General features: G+C 32.8%; 1 protein-coding gene across 5 annotated transcripts in view; it reads left to right on the top strand.

Moving 5' to 3' along the window:
* GABRA5 (gamma-aminobutyric acid type A receptor subunit alpha5) overlaps positions 1–21,226 on the top strand; it is a 110,365-nt gene extending 89,139 nt beyond the window's left edge. For 4 of the 5 annotated variants that reach the window (XM_074300316.1, XM_074300315.1, XM_074300314.1 and 1 more), the window contains exons 8-10: positions 151–303; positions 13,414–13,625; positions 15,577–16,802. In XM_074300316.1, the coding sequence (XP_074156417.1) occupies positions 151–303; positions 13,414–13,625; positions 15,577–15,879 (668 nt within the window). In that variant the 3' untranslated portion in view covers positions 15,880–16,802. Of the gene's footprint in view, positions 1–150; positions 304–13,413; positions 13,626–15,576; positions 16,803–20,629 lie in introns of those variants that run through there. The other variant, XM_074300318.1, reaches the window with a different exon arrangement.
* Positions 21,227–21,779: the final 553 nt, after the last annotated feature.

Raw genomic sequence — 21,779 nt, 5'->3', positions numbered from 1 at the left:
TACTTTGCTTAATAAATATATCATATAAACACCTCCATTGTCATTTGCCCTAATACTGCAGCTGAAGAAATTATATGCTTTCTAAAGTCCTCTCCATAAGGGATTTACTAATTTCTGTTGACATGTTTATTTATTTATTTTTATTTTTAGGTGAATATACAATAATGACAGCACATTTCCATTTGAAAAGAAAGATTGGTTACTTTGTCATTCAAACTTATCTTCCCTGCATAATGACAGTGATCTTATCCCAAGTGTCATTTTGGCTGAACAGAGAATCAGTTCCAGCTAGAACTGTTTTTGGTAAGTTTTTATGTCTGTGTTTTTATAAGGTACTAGGCAGCATTTATTTGACTATTTCTTACACATCTTTCACTATCTAATTTTTTGCAGATTTTATGCTGTATTATTAATCAAGTTTGAACACATTTCTTTCCCTTGGGATTTTTCTTTAATGGAAATTTCCTACAGTTAGTTAACGGTCAAAGAAACAAGGAATGAGTGTGGAGTTTCTTATGAGGGAGAAGTTTATAGGTCTTTATTGCATGTGTGCTAAGATATTCAGTTCAAGAATATTTTTAGAGTAAATTTGTCATTTCTACTACTGGACTTATATCCCAAAGAAATACTAAAGAAGGGAAAGGGACTGTATGTGACAAAATGTTTGTAGCAGCCCTTTTTGTAATGACTAGAAACTGGAAAATGAATGGATGCCCACCAATTGGAGAATGGTTGGGTAAATTATGGTATATGAATGTTATGGAATATTATTGCTCTCTAAGAAATGACCAGCAGGATGAATACATAGAGGCTTGGAGAGACTTACATGAACTGATGCTGAGTGAAATGAGTAGAACCAGGAGATCATTATACACTTCAACAACGAGACTGTATGAAGATGTATTCTGATTGAAGTGGATATCTTCAACATAGAGAAGATCTAATTCAGTTCCAGTTGATCAATGATGGACAGAAATAGCTACATCCAGAGAAGGAACACTGGGAATTGAGTGTAAACTGTTTGCACTATTGGTTTTCTACCCAGGTTACTTTTACCTTTGGAATTCAATTCATATCATGCAACAAGAAATTTGGTTCTGCACACATATATTATATCCAGGATATACTGTAACACATTTAACATGGATGGGATTAGCTGCCATCTAGGAGAGGGAGTAGAGGGAGGGAGGGGAAAATTTGGAAAAGAAGTGAATACAAGGGATAATGTTGTAAAAAAAAATTATCCATGCATATGTACTGTCAAAAATTATAATCATAATATTAATTTTTAAAAATAGAGTATATTTAGCATTTCAATGTTACCTCAGCAAGCTCTGAAGTCTATTTGTGTAAGATTCTTCCTCATTATCCATATAAGGAATAGAATATCAAGTAATCAGTCTTATAACCAATAAGGAGGGTGTGGTATAAATGGATTTTAGCCTTGAGATGCCCTCATTAGTTCTACCATACTGGAAATTCTTTGCCCACTGTACCAAGATCAATTTTTATCGATTTTGATATCATCAACTTAAGGACAGTAGGCATGATTTACATTATCCTAGTCCATATCTATCTTAGATGACATTCCCAGGAGTATGGTTAATATGACAAATTCTTTGGACTAGGCAACAGATAAGAAATAATCTTTTAGTCTGTCGCCCACTTCTGCAGTGAAGGTGATAGAGCAGAAAAAAAAAGGTGGAAGATGCTGAAAATTATGCCATTTTTAGATCATCTCAAAGCATTAACTTAACTCTTGGTTCTCCTATTTTATTAATTAGAGTTAATTTATCATTATTTTCAAAGTAATAAATCTCTTCACATAATGGATGATTAATAAATTTATATTGGTTTTAATTGTCAAATTTCTTTGCTTCTGGTAAAAAAAAACACCTTGTCATTTTATACTGATGATAGCTATATTTTATCTTAGTAAACTGTTGACATATAAAATTATTAAGATAAAAAGCAAGTTAATTTCTCCTTTTTATCTTTGCCAGAAAGTAATGTTTAAAAAAGAACTAGATTGCTCTCTCTCTCTCTCTCTCTCTCTCTCTCTCTCTCTCTCTCTCTCTCTCTCTCTCTCTCTCTCACACACACACACACACACACACACACACACACACACACACACACACACACAAACCATGAATCATGGGAGTGGAGCCAAGATGGAGGAGAAGATACATGCGAATTTGTAAGCTCCCTTCTTCCCTCATTACAAATTAGTTAAATCAGCCTCAAAAATAACTCTGGACTGATAAAAACCACAAGGATTAGAAGCACAACTTACCAGCTGAAGAAAATCTTGAATTTCAACAGAAAAGGTCGGTTGCAAGGGAAGGAAGAAAAAAGGCCAGCACAGACAGTTAGGTGCTAACACACTGTGCCTGATCGGGCTGGGGAGAACTCTGGGATCAGAGAAGCCACTGAGATAGAGGAATCTGGCACAGGCTGATAGCTCTTCTCTGCTTTTAGAGAACAGCAGTTCAGAAGAAAAATCAAGCCACTTTAAAACATAAAGCCAGATCCTAGAACCACTCCAATCCAGAAGTGACCTAATAGATCCCTGCACTGTTGTGAAGCTGCATTCTGCTGCCTGGGGCTTCTCTTTGGGATAGTTAAGAGCCTGAACAATGGGGACACAGCCTGAGGCAATATCTTATCCACATAGTGCCGGGCTTAGCCTGAGGAAGTGGAACTCTAGCAGCCTTGGAATTCCCAGAAAAGCAGGAACACCCAGAGAAGCAGAACCTTTGAAATAAGGACCGAGGTTTCCGGGCAGACACTTCCAGTTTGAGCTCTTCACATCAGTTGCTGATATCCACGCCCCACTGGACACATTGACTGGGCTTTGTTTTGCATTTACTCTTCAGCTTTAAACCTCAGGGCAGTTGCTAGGCCACATAGCGGGGTCCTTCACTTGGCATCCCTCACAGTGCAGCTGTACTAATCACCTTTGAGGCATTTCTGGAGACGGGGAGGGAAACTCTCTCCCAGAAGCTCTCTGTTAGCTCAGGCACAGGAAACGCTGCATCCATCCAGTCTGGGAGGAAGCAGACAAATAAATAAATAAATAAATAAATAAATAAATAAATAAACGAACAAACAAACAAACAAATAAATAAATGAATGAATGAATGAATGAATGAATGAATGAATGAACGAACAAACAAACAAACAAAAAATAAATAAATAATTAAATGAATGAATGAATGAATGAATGAATAAATAAATGAATAAATAAATAAATAAATGAACTTCTTACCCCAAGGGCAGACCCCAACAGATTTTTAACAATGAATAAAAAGCTGAAGAGTATGATTGATACCTTCTACACAGAGAAAGAGCAGGTATCCTACCCTGAGGAAGTTAACAGCAGAGAGTCAGCAGATAACAACCTAAAGGGGAATGATATATGCCCCCCATCACATAACTCTCTCCTAGAAGAGACTATTAAAAAGTTAAGAGAGTTTGAAGAAAAATGGGGAAAGGAAAGAGGAGCTATGATAGAAAATAACAATGTCCTGAAATTTGAGTTGGAAAAAATAAAGAATTCACATGAGATGCAGGGAAACAAAATTTGCGAATTGGAAAAGGTTAAAAAATCACAGGAAAGTCGGATTTCTGAATTGGAAAAGATAAAAAAATTCTCAAGAAAGTAGGATTTCTGAATTGGAAGAGATAAAAAAGTCTCAAGAAAGTAGGATTTCTGATTTGTAATAAAGAAAATAACTCTCTAAAAAATTAGGGAAAAGGAAAGAAATAGAGCAAAATAATTCATTTAAAAACTCAATTGGGCATATACAAAAAGAACTAAAAAATGTGAATGAAGAAAATAACTCATTAAAAATCAGGATGGAACAAATAGAAATGAATGATTCATTGAGAACCCAAGAATCAGTCAAACAAAACAAAACAAACAACAACAACAAAAAAAAGAAAAGCTGGAGAATAACATCAAATACTTACTGGGAAAATCTATAGACCTGGAAAATAGATCTAGGAGAGATAATCTGAGGATCATTGGACTTCCCGAAAACTATGATCAAAAAGAGAGGCTAGATTCTATTTTACAGGAAATCATCAAAGAGAACTGTCCAGAGATAATAGAAACAGAAGGGAAAATAGGCATTGAAAGAATTCATCAAACACCTTCTGAAAAAGACCCTAAAAAAAGAACTCCACGGAACATTGTAGCTAAGCTGCAGAACTACCAAACAAAGGAAAAAATATTGCAAGCAGCTAGGAAAAAACAATTCAAATATCAAGGTGCCACAATAAGGATCACTCAAGATCTGGCTGCCTCCACATTAAAAGATCGAAGGGCCTGATATTCCAAAAGGCAAAAGATTAAGGATTGCAACCAAGAATAAACTACCCAGCCAAGTTTAGCATTTTCTTCCATGGAAGAAGATGGTCATTTAATGAAACAGAGGAATTCCATTTGTTTCTAAGAAAAAAAAAACAGACTTAAACAAAAAATTTGATCTACATCTACAAGACTGAAGAGGAGCAGAAAAAGGTAAAAAGAACTCTTGAGAACTGTATCTCTGTTGTGGATATACAGAAAGTCCGCATGGAAAATTTGATTTTACTGATATTAAAAAAAGGAGAGTAGTGAAGGGAAGGGGGTAGTATCAGAAAAAGGGGAAGGAGTGATAAAAAGAGGGAAACTACATCCCAGGAAGAGGCATAGAAAATATACCACATCTGAGGGAATTTAGAGAGGGGGAGAAACATTGTGTGAATCTTACTCTCATCAGAAGAGGCTCAAAGAGTAAATAATTGACATATTTGTTTTTCAGAGAATTCTCTCTCACCTCATTAAAAGGGGGGAGAGGAAAAGGGAAAAGGAAAAGGGGAATAAGGGAAGGGTACAAGAAAAGGGAAGGGTCGGGATACTAAAAAGGGAGGGCTGCACATCACAAGTGGAGTCTATAAATTAAATATTGGGGAAGGGGTTCAGGGGGGTCAAGGGAAAAAAGCATAATCTGGGGATAATATGATAGTAGGAAATACAGAATTAGTGATTTTAACTGTAAATGTGAATGGGATGGACTTTCCCATCAAACGGAGACGGATAACAGACTGGATCAAAGGTCAGAACCCTACAATATGTTGTTTACAGGAAACACAATTAAAGCAGGGAGATATATACAGAGTAAAGATAAAAGGTTGGAGCAGAATCTATTATGCTTCAGGTAAAGCCAAAAAAGCAGGGGTTGCCATCCTTATCTCAGATCAAGCAAAAGCAGAAATTGATCTAATTAAAAGAGATAAGGAAGGAAACTATATCCTGTTAAAAGGTAGCATAAACAATGAAGCCATATCACTACTAAACATATATGCACCAAGTGGTATAGCATCTAAATTTCTAAAGGAAAAGTTAAGAGAGTTGCAAGAAGAAATAGAAAGTAAAACTATAATAGTGGGAGATCTCAACCTTGCACTCTTAGATTTAGACAAATCAAACCACAAAACAAATAAGAAAGAAATTAAAAAGGTAAATAGAATATTAGAAAAACTAGGTATGATAAACTTTTGGAGAAAACTGAATGGTGATAGAAAGGAATGTACTTTCTTCTCAGCCATTCATGGAACCTATACAAAAATTGACCATATATTAGGACATAAAGATCTCAAAAGCAAATGCAGGAAGGCAGAAATAATAAATGTCTTCTTCTCAGATCACAATGCAATAAAAAACTACATTCAATAAGAAGTTAGGGGTAAATAGACCAAAAAGTAATTGGAAACTGAATAATCTCATCTTAAAGAATGACTGGGTGAAACAGCAAATTATAGAAACAATTAATAATTTCACCCAAGATAATGACAATGATGCGACATCATACTAAATCTTTGGGATGCAGTTAACAGTGGTAATAAGGAGAAATTTTATATCTTTAGAGGCTTATTTGAACAAAATAGAGAAAGAGAAGATTAATGAATTGGGCCTGCAACTTAAAAAGCTTTAGAAAAAGACCAAATTAAAAACACCCAACCAAAAATCAATCTTGAAATACTAAAATTAAAAGGAGAAATCAATAATATTGAAAGTTAAAAAAAAAAAAAACTATTGAATTAGTAAATAAAACGAAGAGTTGGTTTTATGAAAAAGCCAATAAGATAGATAAGCCTTTGGTAAATCTGATCAGAAAAAGGAAAGAGGAAAATCTAATTGTTAGTCTTACAAATGAAAAAGATGATCTTTCCACCAATGAAGAGGAAATTAGAGAAATAATGAGTTACTTTGCCCAACTTTTGCCAATAAATTTGATAACTTAAGTGAAATGGATGACTTCCTCCAAAAATATAGGCTTCCTAGATTAACAGAGGAGGAGGAGATAAATTGATTAAATAGTCCCATTTCAGAAAAAGAAATAGAACAAGCTATTAATCAACTCCCCAGGAAAAAAAACCCAGTACCAGATGGATTTACATGTGAATTCTACCAAACATTTAAAGAATAATTAGCTCCAATGTTATATAAACTATTTGAAAAAAATAGGGGATGAAGGATACCTACTTCAAACACCTCTTATGACACAGACTGATACCTAAACCAGGTAGGTCAAAAACTGAGAAAGAAAACTATAGACCAATTTCCTTAATGAATATTGATACTAAAATCTTAAATAAGATATTAGCAAAAAGACTTCAGAAAATCATCCCCAGAATAATACAATATGATCAAATAGGATTTATATCAGGAATGCAGGACTGGTTTAATATTAGGATAACTATTAGTATAATTGACCATATTAATAATCAAATGAATAATCATCTCAATAGATGCAGAAAAAGCATTTGATAAAATCCAACATCCATTCCTACTAAAAACACTTGAGAGTATAGGAATAAATGGACTATTCCTTAGAATAATCAGGATCATATATTTAAGACCCTCAGTAAGCATAATATGTAATGGAGATAAACTGGAACCTTTCCCAGTAAGATCAGGAGTGAAACAAGGTTGCCCACTATCACCATTACTATTCAATATTGTATTAGAAATGTTAGCCTCAGCAAGAAGAGTTGAGAAAGAGAATAAAGGAATAAGAGTAAATAATGAGGAAATCAAACTGTTACTCTTTGCAGATGATATGATGGTATACTTAGAAAATCCCAGAGATTCTAATGAAAAGTTATTAGAAATAATTCACAACTTCAGCAAAATTGCTGGATACAAAATAAATCCACATAAATCCTCAGCATTTTTATACATCAGCAACAAAATGCAACAGCAAGAGATACAAAGAGAAATTCCATTCCAAACAAATGTTGAGAGTATAATATATTTGGGAATCCATCTACCAAAGAAAAGTCAGGAATTATATGAGCAAAATTACGAAACACTTGCCACCAAAATAAAGTCAGATTTAAATAATTGGAAAGACATTCAGTGCTCTTGGATAGGCCGAGCAAATATAATAAAGATGACAATACTCCCCAAACTGATCTATTTATTTAGTGCTATACCAATCAGACTCCCAAGAAACTATTTTAATGACCTAGAAAAAATAACAGCTAAATTCATATGGAAGAATAAAAGGTCGAAAATTTCAAGGGAACTAATGAATAAAAAGTCAGATGAAGGTTGTCTAGGTGTACCTGATCTAAAACTATATTATATAGCAGCAGTCACCAAAACCATTTGGTATTGGCTAAGAAATAGACTAGTCAGTCAATCAGTGGAACAGATTAGGTACAAAGGACAAAAAGGGTACATCTATAGCAATCTAGTCTTTGACAAACCCAAAGATACCAACATTTGGGATAAAAATTCATTATTTGAAAAAAAACTGTTGGGAAAACTGGAAATTAGTATGGCAGAAATTAGATATAGATTTACACTTACCACTATAAACCAAGATAAGATCAAAATGGATCCATGATTTAGGCATAAAGAATGAGATCATAAATAGATTAGAGGAACAGAGAATAATCTACCTCTCAGACCTGTGGAGGAGGAAGAAATTTATGAACAGAGGAGAACTAGAGATCATTATTGATCACAAAATAGAAAACTTTGATTACATCAAACTAAAGAGTTTCTGTACAAAGAATACTAATGCAAACAAGATAAGAAGGGAAGTAACAAATTGGGAAAATATTTTTACAGTTAAAGGTTCTTATAAAGGTCTCATTTCCAAAATATTTAGAGAACTGACCCTAATTTATAAGAAATCAAACTATTCTCCAATTGATAAATGGTCAAAGGATATGACCAATTCTCAGATGATGAAATTGAAATTATATCCACTCATATGAAAGAATGTTCCAATCACTACTGATCAGAGAAATGCAAATTAAGACAACTCTGAGATACTACTACATACCTGTCAGATTGGCTAAGATGACAGGAACAAATAATGATGAATGTTGGAGAGGATGTGGGAAAACTGGACCCTAATACATTGTTGGTGGAGCTGTGAAAGAATCTGGCCATTCTGGAGAGCAATCTGGAATTATGCCCAAAAAGTTATCAAACTGTGCAGAACCTTTGATCCAGCATTGCTGCTATTGGGCTTATATCCCAAAGAAATACTAAAGAAGGGAAAGGGACCTGTATGTGCCAAAATGTTGGTGGCAGCCCTTTTGTAGTGGCTAGAAACAGGAAGATGAATGGTTGTCCATCAATTGGAGAATGGCTGGGCAAATTATAATATATGAAGGTTATGGAATATTATTGCTCTGTAAGAAATGATCAGTAGGATGAATTCAGAAAGGTTTGGAGAGACTTACATGAACTGATGCTGAGTGAAATGAACAGAACCAATAGATCCCTGTACACTTCAACAACAATGCTGTATGAAGATGTATTCTGATGGAAGTGGATATCTTCAACATAAAGAAGATCCAACTCACTTCCAGTTTATCAATGATGGACAGAAACAACTACACCCAGAGAAGGAACACTGGGAAATAAATGTAAATTGTTAGCACTACTGTCTATCTACCCAGGTTACTTATACCTTCGGAATCTAATACTTACTGTGCAACAAGAAAATTGGATTTACACACATATATTTTATCTAGGTTATACTGTAACACATGTAAAATATATGGGATTGCCTGTCGTCTAGGAGAGGGAGTAGAGGGAGAGAGAGGAAAATTTGGAAAAATGACTACAAGGTATAATGTTATAAAAAATTACTCATGCATAAAAAAAAAAAAAACCATGAATCATACAGATATAAAAATCATACAGATGCATACAAATGTGCATATATTAGCTCTCACAATGTAAACTCTACATAGTTATATGCAAAGCTACATAGGGACACATGTGTATTATATATATATCTATATATATATGTATACACAGGTCGGATTAATATAACATTATATTATATTGATAATATAATGCATTTTCCAGCTCCTCCCCTGATAATCATAATACTCATTCTTTAAAAATTACCTAGCATCAAGAAATTAAGTGATTAGCCTATGTGTATAGTTAGTCATAATATGTCAAGGCTGGTTGTGAGCCCAATCAAGTCTGTCTTCCTTCAAGATTAACAATATTTTGCCTTTCAGTTTTGTTAGTAGAATCTAATGAAATGCTCATAAAGAGTAATGCTGCTTTGTTTGGGAGTTAAGACTAAGAATATACATTTTAAAAATTAGAAGACCCCTGAAGCCCCATACATCTTTAAGATACAATGATTTTAGTTTTCTAGAACCATTATAATTATCCCTTCCACTTCACAGGGGTTAGAAGATTCTTTAATTTTTTTTTTTGGTTTTCCCTTTATATCAGCAAAGTTTGATTTTTTTTCCTTTCTTTTATATGTGGTATTATCAATATTGTCTAAGATTTGGACTAAGTTTTTTGGGCATAGGCTCTGTGTCATCTGTTGGCCTTTGTTGTCTGCAGCTTCTACAAAACTCCCATTAAATTACCAATATATGTTAAAGCTTCAATGTGGAAGGTCATGATGTAGAAGGAATAGTTGTAATTAGAAGAATATATAAGAAATCTTCATAGCATAAGAACATTTAATGTAACTAATGATACACACATTTTGGAAAATGTTAAAGTGAATTTTATTCATTATAAGTTTTCAATTTAAACTTGGACATATTAATAAGATTTTATATATATATATATACATATATATTTACATTTCTGTATAGTATACAGTCTTCAGAAGTATATTGTTAGGTTAGTTTTTAGAAAGTTGAATATTCAGATTTTACATGTTTAAGAAAAATATTATTATAGTGTATTCAATATATTATAATAAACACCCTGTTTTCCAAAATTGTTGGGAAATGTATATATAAAGTGGCAAATATAAGGTTCCTCCCATAATAGAATTCAGATTTCAATTCAATCCCTTAGGCAAATCCCTGAAATGCTTGGAGTTTTCCTAGCCAATAACTTTATTTTCTCACATTTATTTAAATGAAAGGAAGAGACATATCATAGGAATTGGTAAATTGAAAAGCATCAACAATTTTATACAATTACAAAAAAAAAATGCAGATGGAGAAATTAAACAGACAACTAAAGTATGCCTCTTAGAGCTTCATTTCATTTTCTTTTTTAAAAGTAATTCAATTTTAAATCTTTCTGAAAAATCTTTCACAATTTTTAAATTTAAAAAAGAGGATACTAAACATAATTGAACATATTTGAACTTTTTTTCTGTTTGATTCAAGGTTATCATTACAGATATTCACTATTCTGCTATAGCATAATATAAAATACAATTTTATATAAAACTTTTTTTTTTTGATGTGCTCCTTTAAAGCTGGTAATTAACTGGTCTCATTCTTGTCATTCTTCTTTATATTAGTCCTTCCATTCCACCTTTAATTTGTTGCTTTTACTATTCTGTAACATAAAATATCAATTGATCTAATTTATTTGGAATTTTATTTTTATAGAATATCATAGATTTAGTTCTGGGTTTTTTCTTTAGTCATTTTTCAGTCACGAACTACAGTTCTAAGATGGTCACAGACACGACATAGATATACATACATACAAAAAGCAGGAACCATGCAGTTAAAATACACATACAATATGCATATATTAACTCTCACAAGGAAAGCTTTACATAGATATATGCAAAGCTACATATGTACACATGTATATATGTAAAATATGTCAGATTAATACGATACCATATTATACATTATATTATGTTATGCTATGTTATATAATATTAGGGTTTTCTTGGCAAAGATACTGAAATGATTTACCATTTCCTTCTCCAGCTCATTTTACAGATGGGGAAACTGAGGCAAACAGGGTTAAGTCACTTGCCCAGGGTCACCAGCTATTAAGTGTCTGAGGCCAGATATGAATTCAGGTAAATGAGTCTTCTTGACATCAGGTCTATCTATTGTGCCACCTTGCTGCCCTTAGTCCTAAGTGGTATCTTAAGTATTATTTATTCAGCCTCCTTAATTTTATGGATGAAAAATTAAATAACTTATCCAATGGTAGTTAAAGTCACATCTACAATTACAATCTAGATCTTCTAACTCTTAATTTAATATTATTCTTTCTATTCCTCCACATTTAGGACATAATTGGAGGCCTCTGGAATTTTAGGATAGACATATGCTGAGGCTTTGTGAAAATTATTTTAAAAAACCCAGACTTTTCAATTTATTTTTGAAATTTAGCCACAAGTTGTATCCAATAAACATTTATTAAGTAATTATTATATTCCATCATCATGCACATACTGAGTTCTATACTATGTTCTATAGGCTTGAAGTAGTTGGAAATCTAATTTCTTAACTAACATGGAAAAGACCTAGCACTAGTAAGGCCTTAGTTTTACTTATTATTTAATTTTTGGGAAGAAAAAAGTGGCATAACACTTCAGTTTATTTGCCAAGAAAACTCCAAATAAGGTAACAAAGTATCAGAAATGACACATCAGCAAAACTATTACAACAACAAAATTTGAAAAATGTTACCTTCACCCAAAAAACCTACTTCATAAATGAAAAGCGGCATGGTTCAGGAGTAGAAAAAAAAATTAATGGATTTTGTTATCAATACTTCAAGTCTAGCCTTAATTCTTTTACTAACTAACTCAGGCAACTTTAGGTAAGTCTCTTTCTACTTTAGGCCTCAGTTTCTTCATTTGTAAAATGAAGTTCTTAGACTACATGTTCTTTAGTGTTATTTTCAGCTCTAAGATACATTTTAAATATTCATCAGTAAAACTAATAAAATACTATAAAGGGAGCCATCTGACATATTTAGGCACCACACCAAATTTTTCAAGTCCATCTTCTTTTGCATATCATAGCATGTTTAAATATTACAAATATTGCATTTTAATAGCCTCATATAATGATGCAAAGTCAAATAAATGAATATAGTTTATATATTGCTACCCTTCTATGCCATGGGAACAGGGGATCTTTGTCTAGGATACAGGAAGTCTGTTGTCTGTGTATTGCTATTTTTCTATGAGGGTCTAGTTCATTTTTCTTGCCTGCTTTCTTTTTCAAAAATTTGTAAAGATGAGTGAATGTCTAGGAATTTTTTTTCTTTTGTGGTTTACTTTTTAAAGGTGGAATATTATTGGTTGAAGTAACTAGGATCCCCTTTATTGTAGTGAGGGCATGGACATTTTATCCTCCATGTTTTGGAAAATACAGCAGTATGATCCTTTTTCTGCCAAATACATTCCATGCTATTTTATTCAACTAAATTAATGCAATTATCAAGAGAAAAATGTTAAAGGGAGGGATTATTTCAGAAGGACATTTTCATGTCAACAGAAATACATGGATACTTCAAAAGCTATTTATTGGGTTACTATCCAATTTCATGGAAAAAGAAAAATCTGAGCAATACCACCTGTCATGAGGAGTGTCTCCACAGTAAAATACCCATATTCCCCCAAAGCCAAGAATAAATGCCTAGAATCACATTTTGCAACCTTATTTTTTATTTATTTTATTCTGAATTTAAGAAATAAATAATAATTCAATCTTATAACAGATTCTGTTCTTGGGAAAATGAAGGTCTATGACAGATTAAAGCTAAGGTTCAATCAATATGTTAATTCCAACTTTACCTCATAGGTATGTAGATTTAACTTGAATTTAAGATGTTTAAAAATAAAATGCACTTGTGTTATTACACTGACCATTAATCTCTGCCACTTTATATAAAAACATCTAACCTTTTTTCGTGGTATTGATGATAATACTTTAAATTTGTTATCATTCTCAAAACTTTATATTACACTAAAAGCTATACATCCCCAGTAATCTCAGTGTCACAAAGGGATATGGATCACATTGAATTAATTTATTGGTTTTAGGTGGATTTTATTTTTTTTTCTTTAGAAGGCTCAAGATGTTAATTAACTAATCTGTTTTCTTTTCTCCCACCTTCTTGCCTGGTATTTCTGACCAAAGGAGTTACTACAGTCCTGACAATGACAACCTTGAGCATCAGTGCCCGAAATTCTCTGCCCAAAGTTGCTTATGCAACAGCAATGGACTGGTTCATAGCTGTGTGCTATGCCTTTGTATTTTCTGCATTGATTGAATTTGCAACAGTGAACTATTTTACAAAGAGAAGCTGGGCATGGGATGGAAAAAAAGCTCAGGAAGCAGCGAAAAACAAGGTACTTATTTTGATTTTTCCTTTTCACTTCTAAGAACATGTGCTTTATCTACTGCTGGATCTGATAGTGTGTTATTACATTAACTCAGGCTTGAGGCAAAAGGGATCCTTATTATTTGCATGATAGTGTGAAAAAAAGAAAACAAATCTTAGAGACAAGTGAACAAGTGAAAAATGACAGATTGACCATCCAGGTATCACAAATTAATAATTATATTTAGATACAGCTTGAGCTAGTAGTACTACTTGGTACAACTCTGACCAAAGATATGCTAGCAGAGGAGGTTAAAATAAATGGACAAAATAAAGTTTATGAATAAAGAGATGGATCTCACAAGTTCCTGCATTGCTATTTTTGGGAAGTATAATCAAGAGTAATAATCTTGGGAAGATTTTTTTTAGTTCTAACAATTGAATTTCCACTCTTCAACCTTGCAGATGTTAGCAATTATATAAAACTCCCTACTTTCTTGAATTAATATATTTATATAATATGTTGCATCAAACTAATGAAGCAACTAATGGACTGCACATAGTTCCTAAAATCCAAAGGAAGTCTATAATGATAGTAATCCTATCTATTTGAGGAAGGAGAACTTCACATGTCAAAACAAAATATAATTGGAGAGAGGGATAACTTAGGAAATATTACATGAGTAATATTGAATAAGTGAGTGCAGTATTCATTTTTGGTTACACAAATAAACAAAAATATCTATAATATAAAAGCTTTTAGAAATAGGTTGCTTCTTTAATAATGATGAATCACAAAATGATATTTCTCTCCTCTGAAAGATAATTTTATACCAATAAACTATTGGGCAAGATTTTTATGAGATTTTGCATTTCTAATTGTTCTGATTATACTATTAATTTTGTTATGTTATATTTTGTATAAGTTATGAAATCATAATCTGTTATAATTTCTTCCCATTAGAATATATCTTCCTCAGGAGAGTTATACTTTTTTTCCCCTTATTTACATATCCCCTGAAATTAGCTGGGCACTTAATAAATAATTACTATTCTATATATATTATCTACTTAGAAAAAACTGACCTAAAATAGAAAGGCATTATGTGGTAGGATTTTAAATGAAACTTGAAATTGTAAGTCCTGGGTTTAATTATTGCCTTTCTAGCCCTCTGTTTCTTTTTGTATAAAATGAGAGGGTTGGACTTCATGATTTGCAAATAATCTTCTAAATTGACATCTACAATCCAGTGATACTAAGACGGATGGTAGGCAAAAAAATAGAAATGATGAAGAGGACTCTTGTCTCTTACCATTTTCCTTAACAGCTAGTAATGAACCCATGGGTTTGACAGTCAACTTGGAGGATTTTATGTTCACACAGCTAAACTATCTTCTTTCCTCTTTCCTTCCTCTTTCCCTTTTTCCCTCACTCCCTTCTTTTTCCCTTTCCTCTTTCCCTCTGTTCTTCCCTTCCTCTTTCCCTCCCTTTCCCTCTCTGTTTCTCTCTATGTCTGTGTCTGTATCTATGTCTCTGTCTCTCTCTGTCTCTCTCTCCCCCTCTCTGTTTGTCTTTCTCTCTCATCTTTCCATAAGATCTTACATTTTGTTACATTTATGAGGATTACATTATGTGCTGCTGAATTACTAGATAATTACATGGCTTATAAGGAATTAAAAACTGGAGTCCCTAGTAATACTGAGGAATGTGTGTGTGTGTGTGTGTGTGTGTGTGTGTGTGTGTTGTGTGTATGTGGTGTGTATGTGTGTAATCATGCAATAGTCTCAATTTAATCATTCAGTAGACATTTTATTAAAAAAAAATCCTCCATTTGGTAATATTGGAGAAACATTTTAACAACTGAAATGGCAGTGGGAGAAAAGAGATAATTGTATCCGTTACATCTTTCTTCCCTTGTGCTTTCAAATAGGTTATAAGCAATATGATCTGTTTATCTTTTTTTAACTGTATTTTACAGAAAAAAGAGCGTGAAATATTCATAAACAAATCAACAAATGCTTATAATACTGGAAAGATGACCCATCCCCCAAACATTCCCAAAGATCCAACTCCCTCAGGTGTCTCAAACACAACTCCTGTCCCTGTGAAACCTGCAGAAGAGAAGCCTCCTGAAAGTAAAAAGACTTACAATAGCATCAGCAAGATTGACAAAATGTCCCGAATTGTTTTTCCAGTCCTATTTGGCACTTTCAACTTAGTCTACTGGGCAACGTATTTGAATAGGGAACCAGTTATTAAAGGAGCCACTCGTCCAAAATAAGTTTCAGGACTCCCAAACCCTATGAGAGCCATACTTCCAGCAAAAGGATACCAAGGAGAAATTTGAGCTCTACAAGACTTTTGATATCTGGGTGACATCTTTCAGGAAATTTTTGCATGTTTAATAATATGTACAAATAATATTGCCTTGATTGGTTTTACATGTAACCTCAGATATTTCAAAGAAGTGACATTGACAATGGCGGCTACACAATATTCTGGAAGGTCAGAAAATGCTGAATAGCACCCAACTGTTCAGGGTTTTGCATTGCTAGTTTACAAACAAGACAAGTTATATTTTTAAACTGCTCCAAGTATTACATACCAACGTTTTTTATATTTCAAATGTCAATTCATACTAATTTTCCCAGCTGATAAAAATCCAGGTCATAAAGACTATAAAAACATAATTCTCATTTTAAAGAAACTATGAGCTTTCACATACAGAATAAGGTACCTTTGTTAATTTTTACTTTGTTCTAAAATTAAAAAGTACTGCATGAACTTATGTTAAGAAATAGAATAAGAAAATATTTATGCAGACAAACTTTAATGACAAATATACCATATGTTAGACTGAGAGAATGTTCTCCCTAAAACAAACAACTCTGGATAAATTTCTTTTGGGAAAAAAAAATCACGTTTCTCCCCATTAACCAAAATAAGTACCATAGAAAAGAAGTGAGATGTGATTACAGAAGAATGGATCAGAGACAACATTAGAATCTTGGCCCATGTATTAAATGTATCTGAGACGTACCATCTCCTCGCTACTGCCAGTGTGTTTTGCTTCAGTGGTGAGAATCTGTAATTAGTTATTTTCAATTTTATTGCCTTGTAAGTAATTCATGACTGATTCATTGCTCTAGTAGCTTTTGTAAATTAATCTTAAATGTTTATTAAATAAAAAATTCTACTCCTGTGGGTAAAATGTCATTTTTTATAGTCAAACATTAAGATTTTGCTGGAGTTATTTTTTAAATAAATTCATGAAGAAAACTCATCCAATAAATAGCTTGACAAATTGTTGTCAGGTCATCTTTATTTCTTTGGGTCATATTTTCATTTTATCTCTCATGATACTTAGTAACAAATATAGTTTTCCAAAGATGGAGATTAAATTTATATAAGTTCATTAAAAAGCTAGAAATGAAAGATTATTTCCTTCATTTTCTTGAGTAAAATCATGCTGTTCATAGTTTTTCTCATTTATTACCTAGATTATTCAGTCATTTTTTTTGAGAAATCCCTGAAGGAGGAATAGCCTTGCATACTATGAGACATTCTTCAGATTATCATCTATTAAACTTAATTCATTTCTCTCTCCATGCTAATATGATAAAATTATTACAAGATAGGAAAACAGCATCTGGGGAAAACTTTCAGATGAGATATTGATGAAAAGCTCTCTTCTACTTTTTGGTTGTTGTTTCAACACACTTGAGTAAGATAAAAGAGAAAGTCAAGATATGTGTTAGTTTTACCTCTATTTTAAAAACACCATAGGAGATGTTTTTGACTGAAGGCATAAAAATGATGAGGACTTCAAATAAAGTTCACATTTCTACAAAGTCCCATAACTGCTCATGGTGTACAAAAGCCCAGAGTCCCAGTCATGATATATGTATTTTTTGTTTGAGTAAGAACTATTTTAGAAACATTTATCATTAAGTTGTCCACAAAGTAAATATATAATCCCAGAAACTCTTGAGAAAAAGGAATTATAATTTTTTAAATGCAATTGAATAGTTAGAATGTTCAGATTGACAAAATCATAGATTTTTTAAAGTATTAAATTACTTGGGACTAAAATAAAACCTGTTTTAACAAAAAATTGTTTGCAGTCTCTTCTTATGAATGAAAACAACTTATATGCTTTTCTATACTTTGAAAATGTACTTTGAATATTATAGCTGAATCCATATGGGACAATTTATAATGGGTTTCTACTACCTTGATTCTGCTAACCCTTCTTCTAAAAATGTAATTGTGATATGTGTGATAGTGTGACAATGAGAATGAAGGACTTGTATCATTGAAAAAAAGAGTTCCTACCCTTCAAGTTTTAATAATTAGTCTTTCATCAATTAAGGTAAACTAAAGAATTGCAAAATAAAAAAAATGTTCTTTATTTCACTTCCTATCTTTTATAGTGTCAAATATGTGGTATATGCATTAGACAAGAGAAACCTGCTGAGCTAGATTAAAATGTAGTTCCTATCTGCTTTTAATGCTTTGATTTCATAATTTTAAAAAATATGTAAACTTATGTCTTAGTCAATATGCAGCCCATAATCTTTATTTACATTTTAAGGATCCTTATTTCTATTTAAGTTTGACACTATAGCTTTAGAGGCAAATGTATTCTTGAAAAGTAGTGAAAAATGTAAAAACATGAGGATAGGCTAACAGCTAAAATCTCATTTTGTATTATAACACATTTGCTAGATTTCCAAAATTCATAGGATCTTAATATATGCTTTGTCTCTGTTATTTTCTTCTTCATGATGTTTTGGAGGTTTTCTTTTTCTTTTTGTGCTTTCATTTTAACAAATGAACACTTCTTTCAAGTTTCTATTAACATGACTGTAATAAAGAATTCAAGAATAATTAGGGAATCTGAAAGTCATAAGGGATCTTAGAAATCATATAGTACATATGTACAATAAATCCCCTGAGGCACTGTTTTCAATTTCAAACAGAAAAGGGTGGGAAGGAAGGTCACTGAACCTTCATAATGATTCCTATAGGCTGCATACTATCTTAGAAAACCACACATTGATATTTCCTTTATTTTATTGTATTTATTTATTTTGTTAAATATTTTCCACTTTTAACCTGCTTTAGTCTGAACACTTCTAGTAGGAAACCCGGACAACAATGGCAACAAATGATCAGTCAGCCTCTGTTTAGTTTTCTGTAGTGAAAAGAAGACTGGACACAAAATTGGAAGACCTGGTTTTGAATCATTTTAGTCTAGGGGTTTTAATTTCTTACATATTATTTAAGCTATTTTTTATTTAAAAAGCTGTAAAATTAAAATGTTAATTAAATAACCTTTAAGTTCCTTTTTTCATGTTTTACTTTGGAATTATAAGTGTTGTATGCCAATGAAGGTGGATTCAGTATTCCAATATAGCCTAGGTACATTTTGGAGCCTTCTTGACCAACTGGAAATTTATATTTTGGCATTCCTCTAAGGTTAGATAGAAAACCTGGACAATTCACTTAATCCTTTTTGCCTCAGTTTCCTCATCTGTAATATGACCTAGAGAAGAATATGGCAAACCACTCCAGTATCTTTGCCAAACACACACACACACACACACACACACACACACACACATACACACACACACACACACACACACACACACACACACACACACATGAGGTCACAAAGAATCAGACATAATTAAAAACAACAAAACAAAAATAATGATAACTTTAGAAATACTTAAGCTCACAAAAATTCAAAACACAGCACCAATTGCAAATACAGAGTAAAAGAAACAAAAGAGTCACATTCAAATTTGCATTGAATTAAGAACCTCTTTCTGTCCCTCCAAAGGGTTTCTATTTTTCAGGGACTTGGACATTCCAGATCATTTATAATATCAGCATAAGATATTATGCTAAACTGGAGGAGATTGGATTATTAATATATTTTCTACACTTTGCCAAACTATTTCATCTGCTTTCTCTCTCTTCCTCTGAAGTTCTTTCCTTCCATTGGTCAGTTATTCCTGAAACCTCCATATTGAGAGAAGATCTAAACCCCACTTCACGCTAAATTTTTCTAGCATCACTCCCTTCCTCCCACACACACTGTACCCTGCAGAGATTTTCTCTTCCTACTTCCTGCCATTTTCCCCATCCCTCCACATTTGTTATTGTTGCTGTTACTTTTTTCAATTGTATCTGACTCTTCTTGGCAAAGATACTGGAGTAGTTTGCCATTTCCTTCTCCAGCTCATTTTCTAAATGAGGAAACTAAGAGAAATGGGATTAAGTGACTTGTCTAAAATCAAACAGTAAGTTCACATTTAAACTCAAGGAGATGATGCTTCCTAATTCCTAGCTACTGCACTACCTAGCTGCCCCTTTTATGGACTATCTTCTCCCATTACAACGTAAGCTCCTTGAGGGCAAAATCTATACTTCTTTTTGCCTTTTTAATCATCAACACTGGCAAATTGTAATTTATTAATTCTAGTTGATAGGTAGACTTGCCCCTGTATTATGCTGCTCTTGATCTTTGTCTAATATCCCATTACTATTCCCAGTTAGTACTTAACAAATCCACTGTATTTATGCTTGGTTCTGGCAAGTGTTATAGATTCCTCTTTATGTTTTAATTCGTTATTTTTCAGATCCATCTGACAGTGTTCATTAGTAGTTTAGGATATAGGCCTGACCCATATATTGAGTTTCAGCTTACAGAACTATACTTCTTTAGTACCACTATGAAAGGGATCTTAAACATTCTATTGATGTTGTTTGTATGTTTTAACTTAACCCAAAAATGTTTCATAAGGAACTTTTAGCAGGACTTCTCTCCGGAAGAGTTTACATGGATCTCTGTTTCCACATTATTCTAACTCAGAGTTAAGATAGAACTAACTGTTTATCTTCTCTTTCCTCAGTGCAGGGCAATGTGTATTCTATTCATGTATATACTAAATCTTTTACGTTTCAAAGAAACAATACTACTCTTTTTATATTCTGTTGAACATTTTCCTCTTGGACAGGAAAGCAAGTTGATTCAGGGTACTCTGGACTGATCTCCAAAAAAGGACTGAGAGAGACTTTCAGAACAAGAACCTCTGACTAAGAGCAATGAGGTAAAACAACAAGAACAACAGCAGCTTCAGCAAATCAATGTTGTGTAGAGCACAGGATTGGCTCTTGGAGGATATTCTAAGTTTAGATAAGTCACTGTTCCTCTCCCATGAACGTGAAAAAAAGTAAGCATTGAGAAATGGAAGAGGTTATGTTTGTTGTTGTTGTTTCAGTCATGCCCAATTCTTCTTAAGCCCATTTAGGCTTTTCTTGGCAAAGATCCTGGAATTGTTTGTAATGTCCTTCTCCAAATCATTTCACAAAGGAAGAACTGAGGCAAACAGTGTTAAATGATTTTCCAAAAATCCCATAGCTAAAAAGTATCTGAGGCCAAATTTGGACTCAGAAAGATAGGTTTTCCTGACTGCAGATCCAGCACTCTATCATGTGCCATCTAGCTACCCATTTCATGACAAAAATAAATAAATAAAATAAAATAAAATAAATACTACATTAAAACTAGTAAGACCAGTTTTTATACAAACTAATGCAGACAAGATTAGAAGGGAAGCAATAAACTTGGAAAACATTTTTACATTCAAATGTAAAAGTTTCTGATAAGTTTCATTTCTAAAATATATAGAGAATTGACTAAATTTTATAAGAATTAAAGCTATTCTCCAATTGATAAATGGTCAGGATTTGAACAGACAATTGTCAGCTTAAGTAATTGAAACTATTTGTAGTCATATGAAAAGGTGCTCCAAATCACAATTGATCAGAGAAATGTGAATTAAGACAACTCTAAGATACCACTACATCTCTGTCCAATTGGCTAGAATGACAGGAAAAAATAATACTGAATGTTGGAGGGGATATGGGAAAACTGGGACACTGATATGTAATGTTCTGTTTTGATTTTCTTGGGGTCTCTGGGAACAGCCATCATTTCAGTTCAGTAATCACCACACAAGTAGCCAAGGGGTTAAAATCCAAATCCTTTATTATCTCTTTGCCTGGGGCCAGGCCAGCTTTCTTGAGGTCCTCCTGAATGTGTCTTGGTTTCTGTGGGGGAGACAGGAGGACCAACCACCACCATGATCTCTTTCTTCCCTAGTT

This window comes from Sminthopsis crassicaudata, chromosome 3 (genome assembly GCF_048593235.1).
Source record: "Sminthopsis crassicaudata isolate SCR6 chromosome 3, ASM4859323v1, whole genome shotgun sequence".
Classification (NCBI taxonomy): domain Eukaryota; kingdom Metazoa; phylum Chordata; class Mammalia; order Dasyuromorphia; family Dasyuridae; genus Sminthopsis; species Sminthopsis crassicaudata.
The sequence above is the reverse complement of the archived record's forward strand: the minus strand, read 5'-3'. Positions and strand labels throughout refer to the sequence as shown.